Here is a 22,116-nt window from a genome sequence, read left to right on the forward strand (position 1 = left end):
GGACTCTACATTCCCTCCTATACTGCACAGTGATCCTGACACCAGAAATATCTTCCCAGACAAGCCCAGAGTTGTCTTCAAACGCCCTCCCAATCTCCAAAACATCCTGGTCCACCACAATTCACCTACTCACAATCAACTCGCACCTGCCCACAAATGCAACCGCCCAAGGTGCAAAACCTGCCCCATATTTGTCACTTCCCCCACCCCTCCAGATCCACACTGCCACCGTCAAATTCACCCTCTACCCCAAAGGAACCTGCAACAGCTCTAACCTAATTTATATCCTCACGTGCAACATCTGTGGGAGCTTCTACCTGGGGGAAACATCCACAGCCCTGAACCTCCGCATCAACAACCACCGCTCCTCTACCCAAAACCTGGACTTTGCTGTTGCCACTCACACCAATCACCACAATACTCCTTTTAATGACTGCTTCCAGGTAGCGATCGTCCAATCGTTGCCCCAATCCACCAACACCTCAATACGTAGAAGATGGGAGAGGGCCTACATATCGACCATGAATGCAACCACACCTCCAGGCCTGAACAAGGCCACCCAGTAATGCCCCTCATCCCCTATCCTCACCCTCACCACCACCTTTTCCCAACCAACCCCCCCCCCCCACCACCACTCACAGTTTTCGACAAGCCAGGCGAAAGAACCATTTTTTTTGTGGTACTGTCAACCTTTTTTTTTCTTCGGGACCTGGCAACACTGCAGGTCATGCTTACTCTTCCCTCTAGTCACTTAGTTATACAACGTCTCTCTACTCCTGAAGATGTGATACACCATCACGAAAATTTGAATTTTTTCTTTGTCCGGTGAGTGTTTCCTCTCTCCTCTTTCACTTTTTAATATAAAAATATAGTTAGTTAAGAAAAGGCACGTACAAAATACATTAAATTCCAAATTTGAGTTAGAATGTAACTGCATTCTACAATCTTGATTTACAACTGAGAGCTTGTACATGTTACATTCCTCCATAAAGCAGATCAATAAATATCACATGAATGTTATTAAGCACATGTTGTGCTTTGGTGTATGTTAAAAATATTACATTTACAATGACAATATGAAGACCGTATAGCTTGGACTGTACTTACATGGAATGTTACATTACTAATTGAAATTATTAGTTACTTTCCCAACTTGATGTGCACTATTCAGCAGAACAACTACACATCTAGAGTTTTACATATGAGGGATGATCATAAAGTAAGAATACAGGGTTACTGGCTATGGTGAATCAGTAACGAGTTGCAATAATGTGGCCAAATGGTGTAGACTGTTCACAGAGGGAAGAGAAGAAATTGGTCATCACAACACACGTGACACCCTGGTGGGTTTTGGGTGGTATGTGTTCCAACATCCACCATACCACCTGGACCTTGCTCCATCATTTTTCTCTTTTGAAGAAGCATCTCAAAGGATGCCACTTTCACTTGCATAATATTGCCGAGCACGAAGTAAGGGCTTGGGAGACTATGTTGACAAGTAGTGTTTGAAGTATACTTTCACATGAGTCTGTTTGTATTCATCTAATAAATATCTATTGGAATTTACAGACTTTGTATTCTTTCTTTTTGATCATCCCTAGTACACTGATATGCTTACATATTTCTGTAATTTCTCCAGTAGTTATACAAATAACTATGTTTTAATTTCAATCTTCAATACCGTTAGTAAGCTACTGTCATACACATTATGATGCAAATGCAATTCAGGAATTCTAAAATTACATTTTCTATGCAAACATACATTGATGAAAAATTAAGGGGTTACGGATGTCATAAAAAGCTAAAGAATGTCACCAGAATCTTAACATTTTCTAACCCCTACAGATCATCCCCAATGAAATCACACACATGAATTTCTGATGTATAAGATGAATAACATAACAGGAAACAATACACATCTCAAAGATGCTGAAGTTAACAAAATATGTGTGCTCTTTTTTAAGGCAAGTTTGCGAGAACCATATAAATTATCACAGACATAATACTGTATTGTTTTCAAGTTTATATATTTACATAAGAATGAAAGCTTGCACCCGAAGGTTCATTTCACTTCATTGCACTCACGTTACTTTATTAAGAAAAAGTACAAAGAGGGCCTTATGCTGATATTAAACTTGTGAATTCATTGGTTTGCTTTATTTTACTTCGCTTTTTGTGCCACTTTTGGCTAATTTGCGAAGATGCGGATGAGTGATGACCTGATGAAATTGATGAATGGACACTCACAAACATCCATGCACAGGCTGGGATTCGAACCTGGCAAAGCTGGCATTGTAGCACGATGTGCTAACCACTCTGCCACAGGAGCCGGCTTAAACTTGTGGAAAAACATAATTTATTTATATATTGATTTTGTGACTAAAGCTTAATTTTTATTTCCCAAAGTAACTTTGTAGGTGATTCAAACAATTTTTTGGTCAACATACTGCTGGCTAATATTGAACAGCATGTACAGTGGGATCCATGAGTATTACCGTGCAAATTGTCCATGACTATTTTCATTAATATATCTCTTACATCCTATGTGTTTTTAAGCGATGGACTCCTATGTATGCTGGTGCGGAAGTTGTCAACAGCTTGTTTTGAGTTTTCTTGAAGTTCTTATTGGGTCAAATAAAGTGCACGAACATGGTGATGGAAGATTTGCACAGTAATACTCATAGATCCCACTGTACAGTGTAAACTGCATCCTTAGACCATTACAGGTTTGGAAAATCATTGCTGGCAGTGAAAGTTTATACTAAATGGAAAGAAAAGAGTATGTCAATAGATACAATACAAAAAACATTTTAATGAAAGAACTGAAATAAATTCTAAGTAAAGCAGTTACTTGGGATCACACACACACACTTTGATAACATTTTTTTTCCTGGGACCTCCAAAAACTTGGTCTTCAATATGCTGAAGTTCAGTTTCTGAGTGTGAAGTGCATTCAAACAGAAATGACCATATGTACAACCTTTCTATAGTATTTGGTGATCAACTAATTCATAGCTGAAGATTATAATGCAAGCATAATGTGAAGCCTAACTGCACTTCTACAATCACATCATTAATAATGCAAATATTTCTGAAAAGCATTACTTTAAAAAAAATGCTTTGCTACTTCAGAACAACTAAAAAAAAGCAAGGGTTGTGAATAATTCGAAAGTTACTAGTTTGAAATTCACAATACAAATGTATAGTAATACCTCAACAAAATACTGGTGATATTCTGCATTTGCATTACAAGGTAAATACCTTGTGCTTTACCATGTCGCGGTTCTATGTGTAAAAAAAGATGGCAAAAATAAGTTGCTTAAATGTAACAATCTGAATTAAAACAAATACATATACTTGCTACCATACGATGGATAATTCATTTTGCTCGCTCATGATATTTCTTGAAGTAGAATCTTCGATGCCAGGGCCAATAAGAGACCGAGTGCTGCTGTCCCAATTGTTGCATACGAAACTGCATGGTTAAACACCGTCAACTGTAGAGGCACTTTCTGCAGATAATGTAGCATGATAAGTCTTTCGTCAAGAGGACAAATGCACTGCGAATTAAAAGAGAATGCTTGTAACTTGAGCTCATAATTAGCGATAAATAGAACTGAGTAAATGCATATTATAAATTTATTTAACAAAATTAGAGTACATAAATTATACATTTATATTCATAAAAATATAAAAATAGCATATTCATGATATTGTCAGCTGTTAATGAAGTACTGATTAATCTATCCCAATCCACAAAATTGTCAGCAACAAAATTTAACGCAATTCTCTCAATAACAATTTTATATTGTAAACAATAAGGGTTCCTGCTAAATGGTTAGCATTCTTGTCTTTGGAGCAAGCAGTTCTGGGTTCGCTTTCCAGTGGGAACCCCTAAAATTGGTTATTTCCTTTGTTTTTTTTTTCAAGCCAACTTTATGCCCATATAGGTTAATTGGGACTGAAGCTACAGTTTAAAGTGGTTTCTGAACCACTATGTGCCTTTACCAAAAAAACAAACCTGGGACACCTTGATTACAAGGCGACGTTACCACCATGCTATTGGCGAGGCCCCTTTTGTCTTTTATTGTCACTTTTCTGCCACTTTTGGCTAACTGCGACAATAAGAATGAGTGATGACATGATGAAACTGATGAAGGGACACTCGCAAAGAACACTCATATCCATGCTGGGATATGAATCACTGTACTCCAGTAGAGAAATCAAAATTTGTTTAAATTGTTACTTTAAGTCCACTTTATGTGCAGATACGCTAATTGGGACTGAACCTACAGTTTTTACAGTGCAATGTGCCTCTACCGGGCGCCCTTGATTGCAAGCGATGACATTACCACTATGCCATCGGAGAGGCTGGAAAAATCAAAAGTACACTACTTAACGTGTTTGGCCATAGAGCCTCCCTGTTGGTCATACAATGTTTACCTGAACACCATTGGTGTTAATATACAACACCAATCTGAGAAACTCACCCTTAACACTTGTACACCTTCATTGTTGACCTCGGCATATGCAGAACAAAGCATGGGTAACAAAAGTAAAGGTGCCAGGAAGTTAAGAACTTCCGTCACGTGTGGTGTGTGAGACAGCCAATGAACTAAGTTAACTGTGGCCCACACTACTGTGAGAGATGAAACAGAAACCATCCATCTCTGTAGAGCTATTGACGATACTCGAAGCCTCACCTGGAAAACAACAAAATCTTATTTTATGTGTAAACCAGGGATAGACAGTATGAGACATTTTGCAAATACCAGTAAAAATGTACCCATACTGATAAATGATATCTATCAATCTCTTCTATACATACCGGGTTTTCGTAAATAATTGTCAGGGCTTCCTCCTCGTTTGAATTTGAATTTAAAATTTTGGGTGCATCAGAACTTAGGCTATTTTGCACCCATCACATTATGAGGGGTCCAGCCCCTTATCGTTACAAATAACAACTCTAGTGTTGCATAAATAAAATCCTAAAATATTCTGACTTCCGTTAAAAGCTGAGGCAGTAAACGGGCTCTCGGCACACATACGGACAAAAAACATAACACACAAAATTATACTGGCCATGGTGCCAGTCGCCAGAGCCTCGTTTGTCTGCAAAATGCAGTCCAGGGTGTACTATGTGGAAGTGAGATTGACTTTTGGGTGCCTATGTGGAAGGTCATCCCCTTACACCCCGTTTCCTCATTGTTGTAATCGATCTGGGTGAATGACACGGTGAACACAAATGCACTCAACAAGTTTTGTTCCTTATTTGTTTCATAGACCTCTGTTTCCCGATTCTGCCACAAGGTGGCAGTTTTCCAGGATGGCGGATATTACTAGTGATTGATTGATTGATATGTTGTTTTAAGTCCACTTTATGCACAGTAAGGCTAATCGGGACTGGACCTACAGTTTAAAGTGGGATCCGAACCACTGGTGCCTCCACCGGGTATCGAACCCGGGACCCCTTGATTACAAGGCGACGACGCTACCACTGCGCCATCAGGGAGGCTGATATTACTAGTGAGAAGGCATTCTGTGTCCTTGAATATCATGCAACGAGGTCCGTTACAGTTGTGTAACGGCATTTTCGTGCATGATATCGGAAAGATGCACCGTCAGACAATTCAATTAGAAGGTGGTATGCACAGTTCAAAGAAAAAGGTTGCATTTGCAGAAGCAAAAGCAGTGGTCGACCATCAGTGTCGGATCATGATGTGGAGCGAGTTCGTGAAACCTATCTACGGAACCCAAAGAAATCGATTCCTGCTGGATCCAAGGAACTAAACATTCCGAAGACAACATTATGGAGTGTTCTAGGAAAATAGCTAAACATGAAACTATACCGCCTAAGTCTGCATCAAAAGCTAACACATAACGACCGTCGTGTACGGGAAACATTCGCCAGCAATATGCAAAATCTCATGGCTGACGATGACAATTTCATCGAGAATTTCGTTTCCACTGACGAGGCGAAGTAAACACACACAATGTGCACATATGGGGAACGGAAAATCCTCATCAGTTTGTTGAGTTTGTTCAGGACTCGCCTAAAGTGAATGTTTTTTGTGCTGTGCCACAAGAAAAGGTGTACAGTCCATTCTTCTTCATGGACAAAATGGTTACGGGATTGACATTCCTGGATATGTTGAATGAGTGGCTATTTCCTCAAGTGGAAGAAGATTCTAACACCTTCATCATGCAATTGGATGGAGCCCCACTTCACTTTCACTGTGAAGTGCGATCATTGCTCAACAGAAAATTACCACAACGTTGGATTGGGCACGGGAGTGATGAGGATGAAAGCCTTTTATCATGGCCGCCTCGTTCCCCTGACCTTTCTCCTTGCAATTTTTTTCTCTGGGGATACGTAAAATATACAGTTTACTATCCTCCATTGCCCACTACCATTGAGGAACTGAAAACACGCATAACGAATTCCATCAACAGTGTTACACGTGATATGCTATCCCGAGTGTGGCAGGAAATGGACTATCACTTAGATATCTGCAGGATATCGCGAGGCGAGCACATGGAACATTTGTGACTTTGTCATAAAATATTGGTGAGATTTCTAACATTTTGCAAAAAATTGCATGTATCTATCCTTATTACGTAAAATACAGTGCTTGTTTGTAACCCCGACAATGATTTATGAAAACCCTGTATATAAAAATGGATGTGTGTGTGTGTGTGGGTGTGTATGTTTGTTTGTTCCGCATAACTCTCGAACGTCTGGAGCAACTTCAACCAAACCTGGTACACGTATCACTTGCAATCTGGAAATAATATTTTGGGGGGTAAGACACCCCTAGGGGTGGGGTGGGAAGGGGTTACATGTAAAAATAATCCAAAACGACCGATATTAAATTCTGCACAGACAGACATCCGTCACTCTATGCAATCCCGCACAACAATAGTGTTTCTCGGGTTATCTAACATTCAGGCTGATATGACTGTGTTGCAAAAATTACCGATATTAGTGCGGAATCCATAGTTTATGTGGTCGCTAAGATGAATAGTGACACTCCCAATGCCGTTCAACTCCAATACAAGCTGGTACCCTTAGGGTAGGGGGTGACATATAAAAATAATCGAAAACGACCGATATTAGTGTGGAATCCGTAATTTTCGGGGTCGCTACGATGAATAGTGACATTCCCAATGCCATTCAACTCCAAGACATCCTGGCACCGGTAGGATTGGGGTGGGAAGGGAGTGACGTGTAAAAATAATCGAAAACGACCGATATTAGTGTGGAATCCATAGTTTACGGGGTCGCTAAGATGAGTTGTGGCACTCCCAATGCCGTTCAACTCCAAGTTCATTTTGCACTATAGTTAGAATTAATTATTTTCCTGTCTAATAGAAGATTGGGATAAAACAATACCCGGGCAATGCCAGGTAATCAGCTAGTCTGATATAACATTGTGAATGTTCTATGAATGGTTCAATCTCCTCCTTGATTATTGTATGTATGTGACAAAGGGACTTCAATGATTTAGAAAGAGGCTAAAAATGGACGATATGAGAAAATATCATCACAGACGATACAATACGATATTTTTTCCACATTGTGATACCCAACACTAAAAGAGGCAGTTTCTTATAAATGCCTTTGAGAGGCAGAATGGTTGGAAGTTCGAATCTCTTTGGCATTATTTCATGCCAACAACAGTCAATTTTTTTTTCAAGCATTAGAATTGGTAAGAATCAGGAAGTGTATCAATATCAGTTCAGCCATGGTTAAAAATATGAGAAAAATTCATACTAACATAATATACAACAGCCTGAATTTTTTTCATGATTTTGAACAATTTGTGAAACATAGCCACTAGTGTTATTTTCATAACGCTCCTTCTCCTTCTATGTCAGAAATATTTTTAAAATTAATATTAAAATAAAATTAAACAAACCATGATTTCCCAATACTTTTGGAGAACGTCGCTGTTGGACATAATTGCAGGTTTACTGTTGAGTGCAAGCGAGCTTCCTCCCTGTGCTTGTAAACTTTCTGTCATTGAATTTGAAACGTTTGTTTCATCAGCTATGCTTCTTGAGTCCACATTAGTTTTAGCTGTTGTCTCCCTCTGTAAAACAAGAAACAAATCAATTAATCTTTGTGTGTGTAGGAAAGCACATAAAAGATGAATTGATGAGCTAATTGTGTTTGAATTAACAAAAGAAATATACCATCACATATGAATACATATCAAAACTTTTTCGGTACATCTTATGATTAACATTGCACCAATATTGTATGTATCACCATAGCAAACTAACTTATGAAGGGTACAGGCACAAAGGTAAAGTTCCCATGCATGTAGCACCATGCCACAAAGGCACATTTAGGGGATATTTTCGATCTCGGCCATTTTAAAGGTGATGTAATCAGCATCATGATCCGGCCAGCTTTACCCTCCAGGGTTGTCACCAGGTGCCCACTGATTTGAGGCTGGGTGAGCCCCAGAGCTGCTTTATGCTGGGACAAGGCTGGAAAAATTCCGACCATTCCACTAATGGAATTTGAAACCGGGATGCCCACATGGCAGTCAGATGTCCTACCGACTAGGAGAGAGAGATAAAGAATAGAAGAATGAGAGAAAAGAGGAAGAGAAGGAATGAGAGTAGACCACCATTGCTCTAGTACTATAGGCATGCACATATAGCCTATATAACTTTCCTGCAATAACCTTAAAAATAATGTTGGATTATCTTGCTGCAATGCAGAAAAAAAATAATTGGAAAATGTAACACCTGGTTTGAATTAGGGATGGCCAAACGGATCCAAAAGTTACGGATCTGGGTCTGAAAGTTTCGGATCTGGATCCGGATCTGAAAGTTCCTGATCTGGATCTGGATCTGGATCCGAAAGTTCCTGATCTGGATCCGGATCCAAAAGTTCCTGATCTGGATCCGAAAGTTCCTGATCTGGATCCAGATCCGAAAGTTTCAGATTTGGATCCGGATCCGAGAGTTTCGTATCTCAATCCCATTATAATATTACCACACCTTAAAAGGTATTATGATCTTCGATTACAAAGAAATATTTCGTTAGTCCTACAAGAATTTTTTCAAGTGTTGTTCCTAAAATAAATAAATTGCTACGCATCGGCTAACACTCTCGTGCTACGCATCGGCTAACACTCTCGTGCTACGCATCGGCTAACACACTCGTGCACAAATGTCAGAGGTGAATTTGTAAATGCCATTGAAACAAATATGTATTCATTCGAATGTATTGGAAATGAAAACACACATAAATGTGAGACATTCCATTCCAGGATGAAACCTTTAACACATATAACAAGATAGATATGTTATACAAAAATTATACAATTGTTCTACAGTTTTACATATTAAAATAAAACATTATAATATATGCAGTGTTAAATAATTACGAAGTGTAAGACTAACAACGGAGGTTATCTAAGTGTCCCCCTCCGATTTCCATGAAACTTGGCAGTATAGTGGGGCCCAAAGGAAGAATTACGTGTTTTTTTGTTTCAGCTAAAAAACGGTTTTAGGGGGCAAAACACGCTCAAATGTCAAGATGAGGACAAATTGATGTGAGGATCTGACCGCTGTGATCCCCTCCGATTTCCATGAAACGTGGCAGATGTATAGAGGGGCCCGAAGGAAGAAATACATGTTGTTTTTTTTTGTTTCGGCTAAAAAACTGTTTTAGGGGTCAAAACCTGCCTCAAATGTCAAGATGAGGACAAATTGACGTGGGGATCATCTGACCCCTGTGTCCCTCTCCGATTCCCATGAAATTTGACAGGTGTGTAGAGAGGCCCTATGCCCCCTGTTTCTTCCTATGCCATATTTACGTGGTTTCGGGGTCAGATCCCCACTTCAATTTCTCCTCATCTTGACATTTGAGGGGGGGGGGCCTCTATACACCTGCCAAGTTTCAAGGAAATCGGAGGGGGAGACTTAGACCTCCCTTGTATGTGTATTAATTAATTACAAATTGTGCACGCGCGCGTACACACACTATGTGTATATATATTATATATATATATGTATATTAGCAGGTAACAATATGTTATAAGCACATTCTTACTTTCCAAAGAAGCGCATGTGGGATGGCAAAACGGATCCGGATCCGAAAATTCCAGATGCAGATCCAAAAGTACCGGATGTGGATCCGAAAGTGCCGGATCCAGATCTGAAAAATTTTAGGATCCTTATGATCCGGAACCAACCGGATCCGGATTTCGGATCCACGAGGATCTGGATCTGGCCATCCCTAGTTTTAGCATTGTACAACTGAATTAACCACTCCACTATTTCACTATGATTGAGAAACTTAATTCTCTTTATTGTTTTGTATGGAAGTGGCTTTAGCATTATACCGCTTTTGCTTAAAATTTCTTTTATACTGGATAGGGGTTTGAAATATTGACATCAAATACATAGTTTTGAAAAATGAATCAAGTGATATAGGTAAGGAGCTGGTACAGTATTTGGGTTATTTTTTTCCAACATTGGTGTTAGTTTTCCCAAAATTCACATTTTTTATTCCAGCACATTTTTCTGAAAAATGCACCTAATATTGTATCTTCATTGTACTTCTAAACCAGTATTTTGATTTGTGGGTTGTACAGCCAATAGCTGTTCAGGACGGTGTCATGCACTGAAAATGATTTTTGAGGAAGTAATTTTCAATTATTTGTCATGCAACAAAAATGCCTATGTTACAGCTCCCGTGCGATGGTACATGAGGATTCAATTGCCAAAACCACACAACTCCACTCAGTAGTGCAAAACGTTTCTGGCATTACGAATACTGATATAACGGCTCCCATGTGGCAAACAGGTGTGCACTCGATCTCTTGCCAGAACCCCATTGTTCTGTTTAATGATGGAAAATGTCCCAACAGAAGGTGAAAAATAAATGTCCACTTACACATGGTTTCATGTAGCTGTTGGAATCATTTCGTGTAAAACATGTTCATAGTTTGGGATAAAATTTTGAAAAATGTGCATGTTATACATGCTTAAATATGGTATAGCTTATTTTTTAAACCTAAAACACAAGAATGTCGGATTTTGGCAGTATTTTTAATTTTCGAAGCATAGAATGGGTTCAAATTTGTCAAAAAAAAGGTCACATTTTGAATTTTATGCCAAATTCGGATTATTTTACGATTTCAAATTAATGAAGCATGTGTTTAGAACATGTTCACTGTACATACATAACCATTTCTCTCAACAATCCACATTTTTCAGTGTTATAGCATTTGCGAAAAGTTAAGGTCTCTAAACTCCGTACCAGCTTACTGTAGACCAGGTGAACGAGAACAAGTCTCTACGCAAGTAATGACGTGAGACGGCTCCACTAATGAACAGTAGACAAATGGGATTGCGTAATGGGAGACGGGAGTTATCCGATTTCCTGTAAGCATTGCAAACTTTTGAAAAGGATAATACCAAACGCACATGGCAAATGGACCATACAGTTGGCAACTCTGCACTTTCACAACTAGATCTCCTCTTGTGCCGATATGCACGGCCCTGCTCTAAAGTTAGCTGGGACAGGGTATAGATATATGTCTCATTGAGAACTTTTGAGTTTTATCTTGAGATGTTTCCTTGTTGTGGATCATTTCAACAAAAGTAAATACAAGCATACCTGATTTATATCCACATCATTGTTTGCAGCAGTATCATTCAATGCATGTTGGGGTCTCTTTTGTGAGATACAGAACATCTCCTTTTCAGCTTGTGACGGGGGTGGAACAATTTCATCTCCCTCTGCTAAGTCATCAAAATCATCGATCCACACATAATCTGAAAGTCATTAAAAAAAATGGTTTCACATCACATGATAAAACCATTCATGAAACTACAAAGAAGAAAATTTCACAACAATTTTCAAACCACCTTCACAATACTGTCCGTCTACTTAATGTATTTAGCTGCTTCTTCCAATACAATAATAAGAACAACGAGATAAACATTGCGACTATTAAACTACAGAATTATGGAAACACAAATTAACAAAATTATAATGAACAGGAACTTACCATTTGAGATATCTTTGCTTGATGTACTGCGTTTACAGTAGAAGGACGTGTATGTCATCGCATCCTGTTCTAGTTCCCGGCAAAATCTTCGAATTCCTAGAAGAGACCATTAAGATATTGTACAGTATAGTTTATTGTGGCAGATAGCCCATTGAGGCCCAAGGTCTGCCCAACAGCTTTTCATTGGGGACATGTGGTCAGTCCATGGTGTCCTGTCAATCTGTTTTATGGTTTTCAAGTAGCTCCCCTTGTGTATCAAGCTTGGGACTGACAACATATAATGTATTTCTTTGAATGTAAGGAGCATTTAGGTCCACCTTGGATTCAATGGTGCCTTGAATACGAGTATATGCGTGTAAATATGCCACAGCATTATTGTAATACAGAATTGGGTATTTGCCAATTTCAATAATCAAATATTTCCTCAATGGTTTATCGAAATACAGATATTGATATGAATCAGCCTCAACAAACTTTTGTTATGATAGTATTGTTATTGGCAAATGTAACAATATTGTAAATGTACCGTATTTTCACTTAGGTGCTACATTTGGAGACTTACTTTTTGCTCATAGTGATCTGGTAACCCTTACAATTAAACGAATGCAATAGTTATTGATGAAAAGATTCTCTCGGGCTATCAACCAGGTGACCCTGAAGATGAGAGTGACGTTAGCTCTTGAAAGCTTGGAATCTTTTCCACAACTCACCTGGTCGATAGCCCGAGATAATCTTTTCATCATTCGTCACCAGGAAAGCTTCAAGTCTTACTGCAATAGTTATTGTTTCTGCACCAATAGTGTGTGGGAAAAAAATTGTATTTTCAAATTAACTTGAGCCACTTTTAACATTCTGATTATGTAAAGATATCAATAATTTTTAGAAAAAACTCTGCTATAGTGATATAGTAGTTTGATTTGAACACTTCAATTTTGGTATGTACACCTACAATGAACACATTAAAATGTTCAAGTATTGTTATTTACTATCCTTGAGAATATATACAGGGTGACTGGTAATTAGATGTATTCCCTGAAAGGGGTTAAAGTAGAGACAATTTGCAATAAATTTGACCATATGATACCCCGTCCGAAAATTGGTAGTTTTCGAGATAATCGAATTTATTTTGTTTCTTTAAAAAATGACAATTTTGCACATAAAAAGATGAATTGAGAAAAAACTGCTCCTTGTATGGAACTTAATTCAGCATTTTCTGATAGCTAACAAATAAGTGGTTCGTAGAAAAAAACGTTTTTCCCAAATAACAATCACATGTAAGTACCGGGTGGGTCTAAAGTTACAAGTGATGATAAAAAAAATGCACTCTTAGTTTACTTGGCAACGTATTAATAACAAAAATGGCATGCCACGAAGCGTACAAATTATTTGAATTACTTCCTTGTGTCATCCGCTATCCAACAAGGTACAAATGTTGCTAACATTCATATTTGTGTACAAGAAATAATACTTCATTCATCTTCATGTGAATGAAATAAATGAACAAAACAATTAAAGAACATTACACGTCTTGCTCAAAGTGGGCACCTCCGTTACGAATGCAGGCACGCAGGTTTTTACGGACATTTGGTCACTTAACACGTGCTGTGATGGTGTCCTTGATGTGTTGACCAGCTGTTAAGATCCTCTCCCAGAGTTCTTCTTGCGAGTTTAACGGTGTCTTGTCATGTGGCTCCAAATGTAAAAGTCGCAAGGCGTCAAATTGATCGGGGGATCGAGCTGGGCCGTCATCATGCTGATAAATCATGTCACGTCTTGTAGCTAGAGGCACATCCTCCAACAACATTGCCATCCCGTTCCTCAAAAAATGTTCATAAGTGATGCCATTTAAGATTTTGGGCAGGAAAAATGGCTCGATCAAATGATTGTTGATGACGCCCATCCATACTTCTGCCTGGGCGTGCGACAGTGTCTGGATGAAAATTACCCAAAGAAATGGATTGGCCGAGGCAGCCCGATTCCCTGGCCGGTTCGATCCCCCGATTTGATGCCTTGCGACTTTTACATTTGTAGCCACATGTAAGACTTATTTTATAAGACACCGGTAAACTCGCAAGAAGAACTCGGAGAGAGGATCTTAACAGCTGGTCAACACATCAAAGACAGCATCACAACACGAGTTACGAGATGAAATGTCCGTAAAAACCTGCGTGCCTGCATTCGTAACGGAGGTGCCCACTTTGAGCAAAACGTGTAATGTTCTTTAATTGTTTTATTCATTGATTCCATTCACATAAAGATGAATGAAGTATTATTTCTTGTACACAAATGTGAATGTTAGCAACATTTGTACCTTGTTGGATAGCAGATGTCACAAGGAAGTAATTTAAGTAATTTGTACGCTTCGTGTCATACCATTTTTGTTATTAATACGTTGCCAAGTAAACTAAGAGTGCATTTTTTTATCATCACTTGTAACTTTAGACCCACCCGGTAGTTACATGTGATTGTTATTTGGGAATTTTTTTTTTTCAAGGAACCACTTACTTGTTAGCTATCAGAAAATGCTGAAATAAGTTCCATACAACGAGCAGTTTTTTCTCAATTCATCTTTTTATATGGAAAATTGTCATTTTTTAAAGAAACAAAAGAAATTCGATTATCTCGAAAACTACTAATTTTCGGACGGGGTATCATATGGTCAAATTTATTGCAAATTGTCTCTATTTTAACCCCTTTCAGGGAATACTTCTAATTACCAGTCACCCTGTATATATCAGCACTAGTAAGAACACAATGACACATGTATGCCTAAGCCAGGATTCAAATCCAGGACACCTGGCTATGTGATAAAATATGGTCATTAGCGACATGACGAAGTCGGAAAATCTATAGATCCAACATACTCATCATTTTTTTTTAAACTGATTCCAATAACAATATACATCAGTATAGCAATAGTATTTTCAGTAGGGATGTGCCGAAGCCGATTACAGATGTATGAAAATGAGCAGAAATTGACATATCGGCATCGGCAAAAATCCGATATTTAAACCGGCACAGATTATACTAGTTTTGCCTTCTGATAAGTTTTATATTATAGTTTTGCAAGATTAATTGGAAATTTGGTTATGATTCTTCATCACTGTAGAGTTTTTCTAATAAAATTATTGCTAACTCTCATTGAGAAGATCAACCTACCTCAAAATCAGAAATAGAACAGTACATTGCTGAGCCAACTATTCTACATGACTAGGATCCGCTGTTGTAGTATTGGAAATTCAAAAATGAGAATCCAAACCTGAAGCAAGTGGTGAGAAAATACTCGGGCATACTTGTTGCATCAGTATTCAGTGAATGAGTGTTCAGTGATGGTGGACAGATTTGCAATAAGAGCAGAAGTAGGTTACTTCCAGAAGTGCTTCCAAAACTCGTGTTTCTGAAGTTGAATCTGGCAGCATTAAATTTGCAACATTAAGTACACTGTACAGGAATTCATTTTGCATTTCAAAGAACTGATTGTGTACTAATGTCAAATCTCTTGAAAATCTATGTTCTTCTTAAAGGTTCACATAACCACTTTTTGTAGATGCAAATGTACATTTGTATCTCTTGAGAATACATATGATATGCAATAGAAATGCACATAGCAAATTTATTTTGTCATGCTCGGAATCAGTTAAATATCGGCATTGGTATTGGTTCCAAAAATTATCAGTGAGTACATCGGCATCGGTAAATTTTCAGATTCGTCACATCCCTAATTTTCAGTATTCCAAAAATGATTACTATAAATTTGGGTGTCCTTGAAAGTCTTAGTATAAGGGTTACTCCCTTATAGCTGAAAAATACAACACTGTAGTTTATTAAATAAAAACAATATGTCCTCATGTATTACTAACTAACTAACTCTCTAGCCATCTTAAACCCAAAGGTTTACGGCTGCAGCAACACAAGTCTTCCATCTGTCCCTATCCTGGGAAAGGTCAATCCAATCCTTTCCATCCTTACTGATTTCCTTTAGGTTCATCTCAACGTTATCCCTCCATCTTCGTCATGGCCTCTTGTAATAAACTTTAAAATATAAGAAATAAATTATTGAAAACATTGGATCTTTGCCAAACTGACATGTCAATTTTGGCCAATATTTGCAGATTGGAAATCAGGTTTGTCACATCCCTACCAACCATTCTGCTATGGAACATGGCTCAAATTACTCTTGATTGAATGCTTACCTATAGTATGCGTTCGGCAAACAGATATAAGGACGACAGCAACAAGGATGTTCCAAATCAAACTGAAGATGGAAAATATAACCTGACTTCCATAACGAACAGAACATACAGCTGTATGCAATGAAACTGTAAATAGAAAACAGCATATGAAAAGATGGACTGTTAGATTACTTTAAAAAGACCTAGTACTGCAGTGTGTTCATTCACTATTAATCATTTAAATCTTTCCACAGATATTTTATATTAAACACTGAAACACTACACTCTAGAAATATGCTATGAGGTACCACGATAATTGGTGTAACACAACACCAAATCAAGAAATGATGTTTTATGTGTGTTGTTCTTTAATCTGTAAATTCCTTGCCTACAATATGAAAACTTGCATGCATGTAACTGTCTCTTGCATATACAAAACAGATCGTTAAAATAATGTATACAGTAACCCCACCCCCTGACTTACATAAAATTGCAGTTACGTAATAACTGTACGTAGCTGTCACAAGACATTTTATTTATTTGAAAAGTGGATTTCAGTTTGTTTTTATATTCTTTTATATATTTTTCATACTTTTATAGTTTTTATCCGAGTAAATACTGCTGCATGATGTTTCATTTATAAAATAATACTCTGTAAATAATATATATACATACATTTCTTATGAAGTTACACTTAAGCAATTTACAAATTCGACTTACGTAAAGGTTTACGGAATGCATTACTTACGTTAACTCAAGGAGTTACTGTATCTGACTATACTGAAGACAGTATATCAGACAGCATGATAATCATGAAAGTGGTTACTGAATATTATTCACTTACCAGTCCTACATGGTTCTCCTAGCCAATAATTGTATGTGCTAACATTGTGAAGAACGGCAAAGGATGTCCATAGGAAAAAGACAACAAAAGCAGCATTCAACTTCATGACCGTTCTCGAATGAAGCCTCAGCATGCTCAAGAACTTCTGATGACTGAAGAGCCGGAAGGCTAACTTGTTGGCATAAACACCCAAGGCACACCAAAAGGCAACAATGAGAATTGACACCGTTCCATCTAGGATGTCATCGTTGGTGCGAATCGACACTATATTGTACACGGAGTACCACATATTTGTGGCAAAAAATCCTGTGGGGGAAGAAAAGAGCATATTAAAACAAAATATAAAAAAAAAACAGCCAAGAAAATGTCCCAACAAGCACGTTTATTTTGTTACTCTTAACTATTTAATCAACCTTGATCTTTCTGCGGGAATGCGAGATTAAGTACAGCCTTCTTCAGGAATGTGAGATTAAGTACAAGACTTGGAAAAAAGGTTGACATGGCATAGTCATAGGCAGAAAATATCTTTCAGGCAGGTAGGAAGGTTCACTCATACTTGATCTTACAACAGCACTAGCTGCTGTTATTATTTTTTTTACAGGCCTGGGATTTTAAAGGTGGATATTACATAGCTACGTTCTAGGACAGAATACACAATTAAATATTTTGTTTTAATTACCATTATCTTTTTAGTTTTAAAAGTTGTCCAGACAAAGTTGGTAATTGGGGGTTATTGTAAAGTAGGTTCTTTACTATTTTCATTTGAATTTTTTTTGGGCCACGGGGGGGGGGGGGAGGGTGTAGCTTATCAGCTCCCTCTACAAGCATATGCCGGTGCTTAATGGTATTATATGCAGTCACTATGCACCATACAAGCATATGTGGAGGAATCATAACATGCTACGATATCAGAAGTCCCATGTTGTTTGAACTCTTGTAAAAAGGGAGGGGGGGGGGGTTAAAACCACGGAGGCTGACACCCATTTCCACTACACTACAACTTGAACTTCATGACCAGAGGGAAAAACAAATTAAAGAACACAGGCAAAAATAAAACATAAGTAAAATTCACCTAAGGCAGAAGTCGCTGTAAGAGCATATAAAACAGTTGCCAAAACTGGTCTGTCGTCCGGATGTAATTTGATGCCCAATGATTTGGCAATGATGAACCATAACCAATATGGAAGTCGTCTCGATTGCTTCAGAGTTTGCTTCTTTGTGACGCCCGTAAGTGTTTCAGCATCAGCCTGAAATGAGTAGTGCAGTTATGAGGCTTAAATCTAAAACAACAATACTGGTTCTGCACTAAAAGATGAAGGTTACAGCATATGGTTAGGGGCATGCATATTTAGTTTTTGATGAAAACATGAAATGTGAAATAACACACTGTAATGCTACTTTTTCATGTTTTTGAAGAATGTGAAGTGCATTTTGCTACCATGTTTTGTCATGAAATGATGTGAAATGAACTACAAAAATGTGAAATAAACTCTTCAACATGAAATTTAGGGTATATTTACCAACGTGACACCTTCTGAGGTCTGAATTATGCTGAGAGTTATGCAAAATTGATTAATTCTACTGGTAAATATTTGGGGAGCAAAAATGGACTCCATTACACAGTAATAAACTTAATACTAATAAATATATACAGGTGTTATTAGAAGTGAAATTTTAATTTTGTGTGATAATTATAGTTTCGAAATCAAATTTAGGTTTTTATTCACCATTACAACACTGACATGCCATTTTATATACACACACAGCTTTTTATCCCAAATTATGTCCAGTTTTTGTACCAAAATCTTGATATTTTATTCACAATAAATTTGTCTACATGTGGTTCCTCTGGAAGTGCAACTTGTACATGTTAAACCACATGGCTTCATCCTTCATCTTTCACATGTAGTACTACAACCCTTCCAATCTTCCTAAAGATACCTATTTTTAATAGTTTTAACGTCTCATTCTTTAACATGTAAGGCCTCCTGTTTCAAAATGTATCCATGAATATGGCAAATATAAGAGCACCAAGGTGAGTACACTTTTCAATATTAAGATGTTGTCATGTAGCATGAGACAAAATTTTAATTAGATCTTAGGCATTTACAGATACCAAATTTACCAATTCCCACAAAAGGTGGAGGTAAGTATGCCTAAAGTTCCTGGATGTCCAAGTAAAAAAATATGGAACAATGATTATTTAAAACCAGCACAATGTGACAACAGAAACAACCATGATAAAGTCTACAACCTAATTTGTCAGTATTAAATTTGTGCACAATAACTTTTCACCCACAACATTCATTCACAAGCATTGGTCAACCTGCTGGATACCTTGTAAAAACCATTCAGCACACAGAGCAATATATCTAGGCTGTTCGGGAAATGCACTTAAGTCAAAATATGCAATTTTACATTAGGCAGGTCTATTCTTTTAATATCAAACATTGCAGACATGATATGCATGTTGGATCATCACTGTTTAGAATCCTTACATGTGCCAAATGTAAAATTATATTTGCTAAAACACTAAAATAACACACAAACAGCACAATGAAAAACACTTAGAAGTTTCTAATGTCATATATAAAATTATACTTGTAATAAGTAAGACTTGAAGCTTTCCTGGCGACAAATGACGAGAAGATTCTCTCGGGCTAAGCTTTCCTGGCGACAAATGACGAGAAGATTCTCTCTGGCTATCGACCAGGTGAGTTGTTGAAATGATTCCAAGCTTTCGAGAGCTAACATCACACTCATCTTCGGGGCAGAAGTGCAGTTCTGAGCGTCAACCTGGTGTATATATGGAGGGGGGATCCTGGTGAAGATGGCGGACCAATGGGGTGGCTAGTCTGCTGTGTGCATGCTTCAGGTTAACTAACACTAACCAAGCTGGGTCCAGTTCGAGTCCCGTGTCGTGATTAAGTTTCATTTTCTTCATGAATGGCTATTTCTTCCTTGATGATGCAGTCCCAGTAGTTTGAAGTTTTGGCTATGATTTCTGTGTTGCTGAAATCTGGTCTACGTCCCTCGTTGATTGAATGTTCTGCTAGTCCCTACTATTCAGGGTGGTAATACTTGATGGAGCTTTGATGTTCTTTACAGCGCTGTTCTATTGCCCTACCTGTTTGCCCAATGTATGCTTCCCCGCATTTGCAGGGAATATGGTAGACTCCTGGTGTTTTGAGTCCTAACTCATCCTTGGGGTTGCGTAGTAGGCTTCTGATCTTCGGAGGTGGTTTGTGAATGGTTTTTATATTAGAGTTACGTTAGCTCTCGAAAGCTTGGAATAATTTCCACAACTCAGCTGGTCGATAGCCCGAGAGAATCTTTTCGGTATACTTGTAATATTTTCTTTAATTGATTCAGTGTTACTTGAATGAAAGCAATAAAAAATCGCAGCTTGTTGACTTCTTGATAAGGCTTGAACAGTTACCTCAAGAGATTATGAGCTTCAGTCCTGTGCATGCAGTTTGTGAAATGGGTTGCAAATCAGACGTGATGGAGTGGCAAGAAGGTGTCATTGTGTTTGGGCATGCACAGGGACACAAAGTGAATGAAGTGGCCCAGTTTGTTGGTGTGTCAGAGTAGACAGTCCAGAGGGTGTGCATGGAGTGGTGCATCTCCCAAGAAACCTCAAATCGGCTTCGTAACTGTGGTCGAAAAATGCTTATGACTAGAGCCCGGAAGTTCAGGCATTTATTTTCGTTAAAATAGGCAGGCAAAATGGCATTTATAATGTGGAAAATAGGCACTAAAAATGGGAAAAAAGGCAAAATAAACTGAAAAAGGCACATTTGAAAGTCACTTACTTTTATCTATAATTTCTGGCAAAATGTTAATGAAGCATACATAAAACAAGCAAATGTAGCTGGACTCATTTCAATAACAGCATTTTCGCCTTTTAGAATATCACAAATTGTTTTCAATTGTTTCAAGTCATCATTTGCACTCACTACCCATTTGCACTTTTCCACAACAGCTGACCCCTTTTCTCCTGACACTTTCATCATCTGCTGCATAGATTCCTCGAAGATTTTCATGGATGCTACAAGAGTCTCACCTCTTTTTTTCTAGCTTTGTAATTGTCTCTGGCAATGCACCATAATGTGCAAAAATAAACGACAGTTCATTCTTCAGTTCTGAATAGCACAGGAGTTTTTTTCACTTCACGAATTGAAGCCGCTTCATTTTCTGGAAGAGCATCGATCACCTCACTGATTTTTTCAAGGTGGTTAGCATAATATATAGCTGCTGATATCCAGGTTCCCCATCTCGTCAAGACTGGTTGCGGAGGTAAACTAAGCTCAGGTGCAACTTCCTGAAATGTTCGGGTTCGAGAGGGAGATCTCAGAAATATCTTCTTTGTGTTCGAAATCAACCTGTCCACTTCTGGGTGCAACACTTTAACTTTTCGGCGATTCTGTGCATTGCGTGGGCTACGCATGTGATATGAAGCATGTTCGGGAAGAGAATTTTCAATGCTATGGCAGCCTTCTTTATATAGGGAGCTGCATCACTGATAAAAAGTAACATGTCATCATGATGTACACCATCTGGCCAGAGCAGAAGTAGGGAATTTGAGAATAACTGACGAACCATTGGTTCTCTCTAGTTGTTCTGACGTGAGAAGAAATGACGAGGATTCTCAGCATGTTGGTTCCACAGCTCATATGATGACGTTGGCTATTCAGCATCCCATAGTGTCAGTACTTTCATCTGTTTAAATCCAAACCTTCTTTCCACCAACTTCAGCACGAATTCTTTGCAGAGCTGCTTCATAGCAGATGCTTAAATATGTTTTCCGCAGCGCAGATTCCGACGGCACCGTTTCTTTAGTGTATTTCTCCAGGAATTTCCTCAGTGACTTGTTTTCCACTTTCCAGAAAGGTATCCCTGCTTCCATGAAAGCTTTGCACAGTTCAAGAGAAAACTGAGATTGCCTGTTGGATGAAGTGCCCACTGTTGAAATTAGGGATATCTTCTTCTGTCCAACCTTTTTGGCAGCTGCAGATTTATGTTTTGCTGTTGACACATGCTGAGATATAAAGTATTTTTT

General features: G+C 38.1%; 1 protein-coding gene across 1 annotated transcript in view; it reads right to left on the reverse strand.

Moving 5' to 3' along the window:
* Nucleotides 1-1,239: 1,239 nt before the first annotated feature.
* LOC145991187 (uncharacterized) overlaps nucleotides 1,240-22,116 on the reverse strand; it is a 32,221-nt gene continuing 11,344 nt past the window's right edge. Inside the window, exons 4-11 of the mRNA XM_083127062.1 lie at nucleotides 18,127-18,301; nucleotides 17,055-17,360; nucleotides 16,232-16,357; nucleotides 12,039-12,134; nucleotides 11,645-11,802; nucleotides 7,920-8,093; nucleotides 4,491-4,703; nucleotides 1,240-3,560 (exon numbers count right to left, since the gene is read on the reverse strand). Of these exons, the coding sequence (XP_082983188.1) occupies nucleotides 3,393-3,560; nucleotides 4,491-4,703; nucleotides 7,920-8,093; nucleotides 11,645-11,802; nucleotides 12,039-12,134; nucleotides 16,232-16,357; nucleotides 17,055-17,360; nucleotides 18,127-18,301 (1,416 nt within the window). The 3' untranslated portion in view covers nucleotides 1,240-3,392. The remainder of the gene's footprint in view (nucleotides 3,561-4,490; nucleotides 4,704-7,919; nucleotides 8,094-11,644; nucleotides 11,803-12,038; nucleotides 12,135-16,231; nucleotides 16,358-17,054; nucleotides 17,361-18,126; nucleotides 18,302-22,116) is intronic.

The sequence above is a fragment of the Lepisma saccharinum genome, chromosome 8, assembly GCF_977018435.1.
Source record: "Lepisma saccharinum chromosome 8, izLepSacc3.1, whole genome shotgun sequence".
Classification (NCBI taxonomy): domain Eukaryota; kingdom Metazoa; phylum Arthropoda; class Insecta; order Zygentoma; family Lepismatidae; genus Lepisma; species Lepisma saccharinum.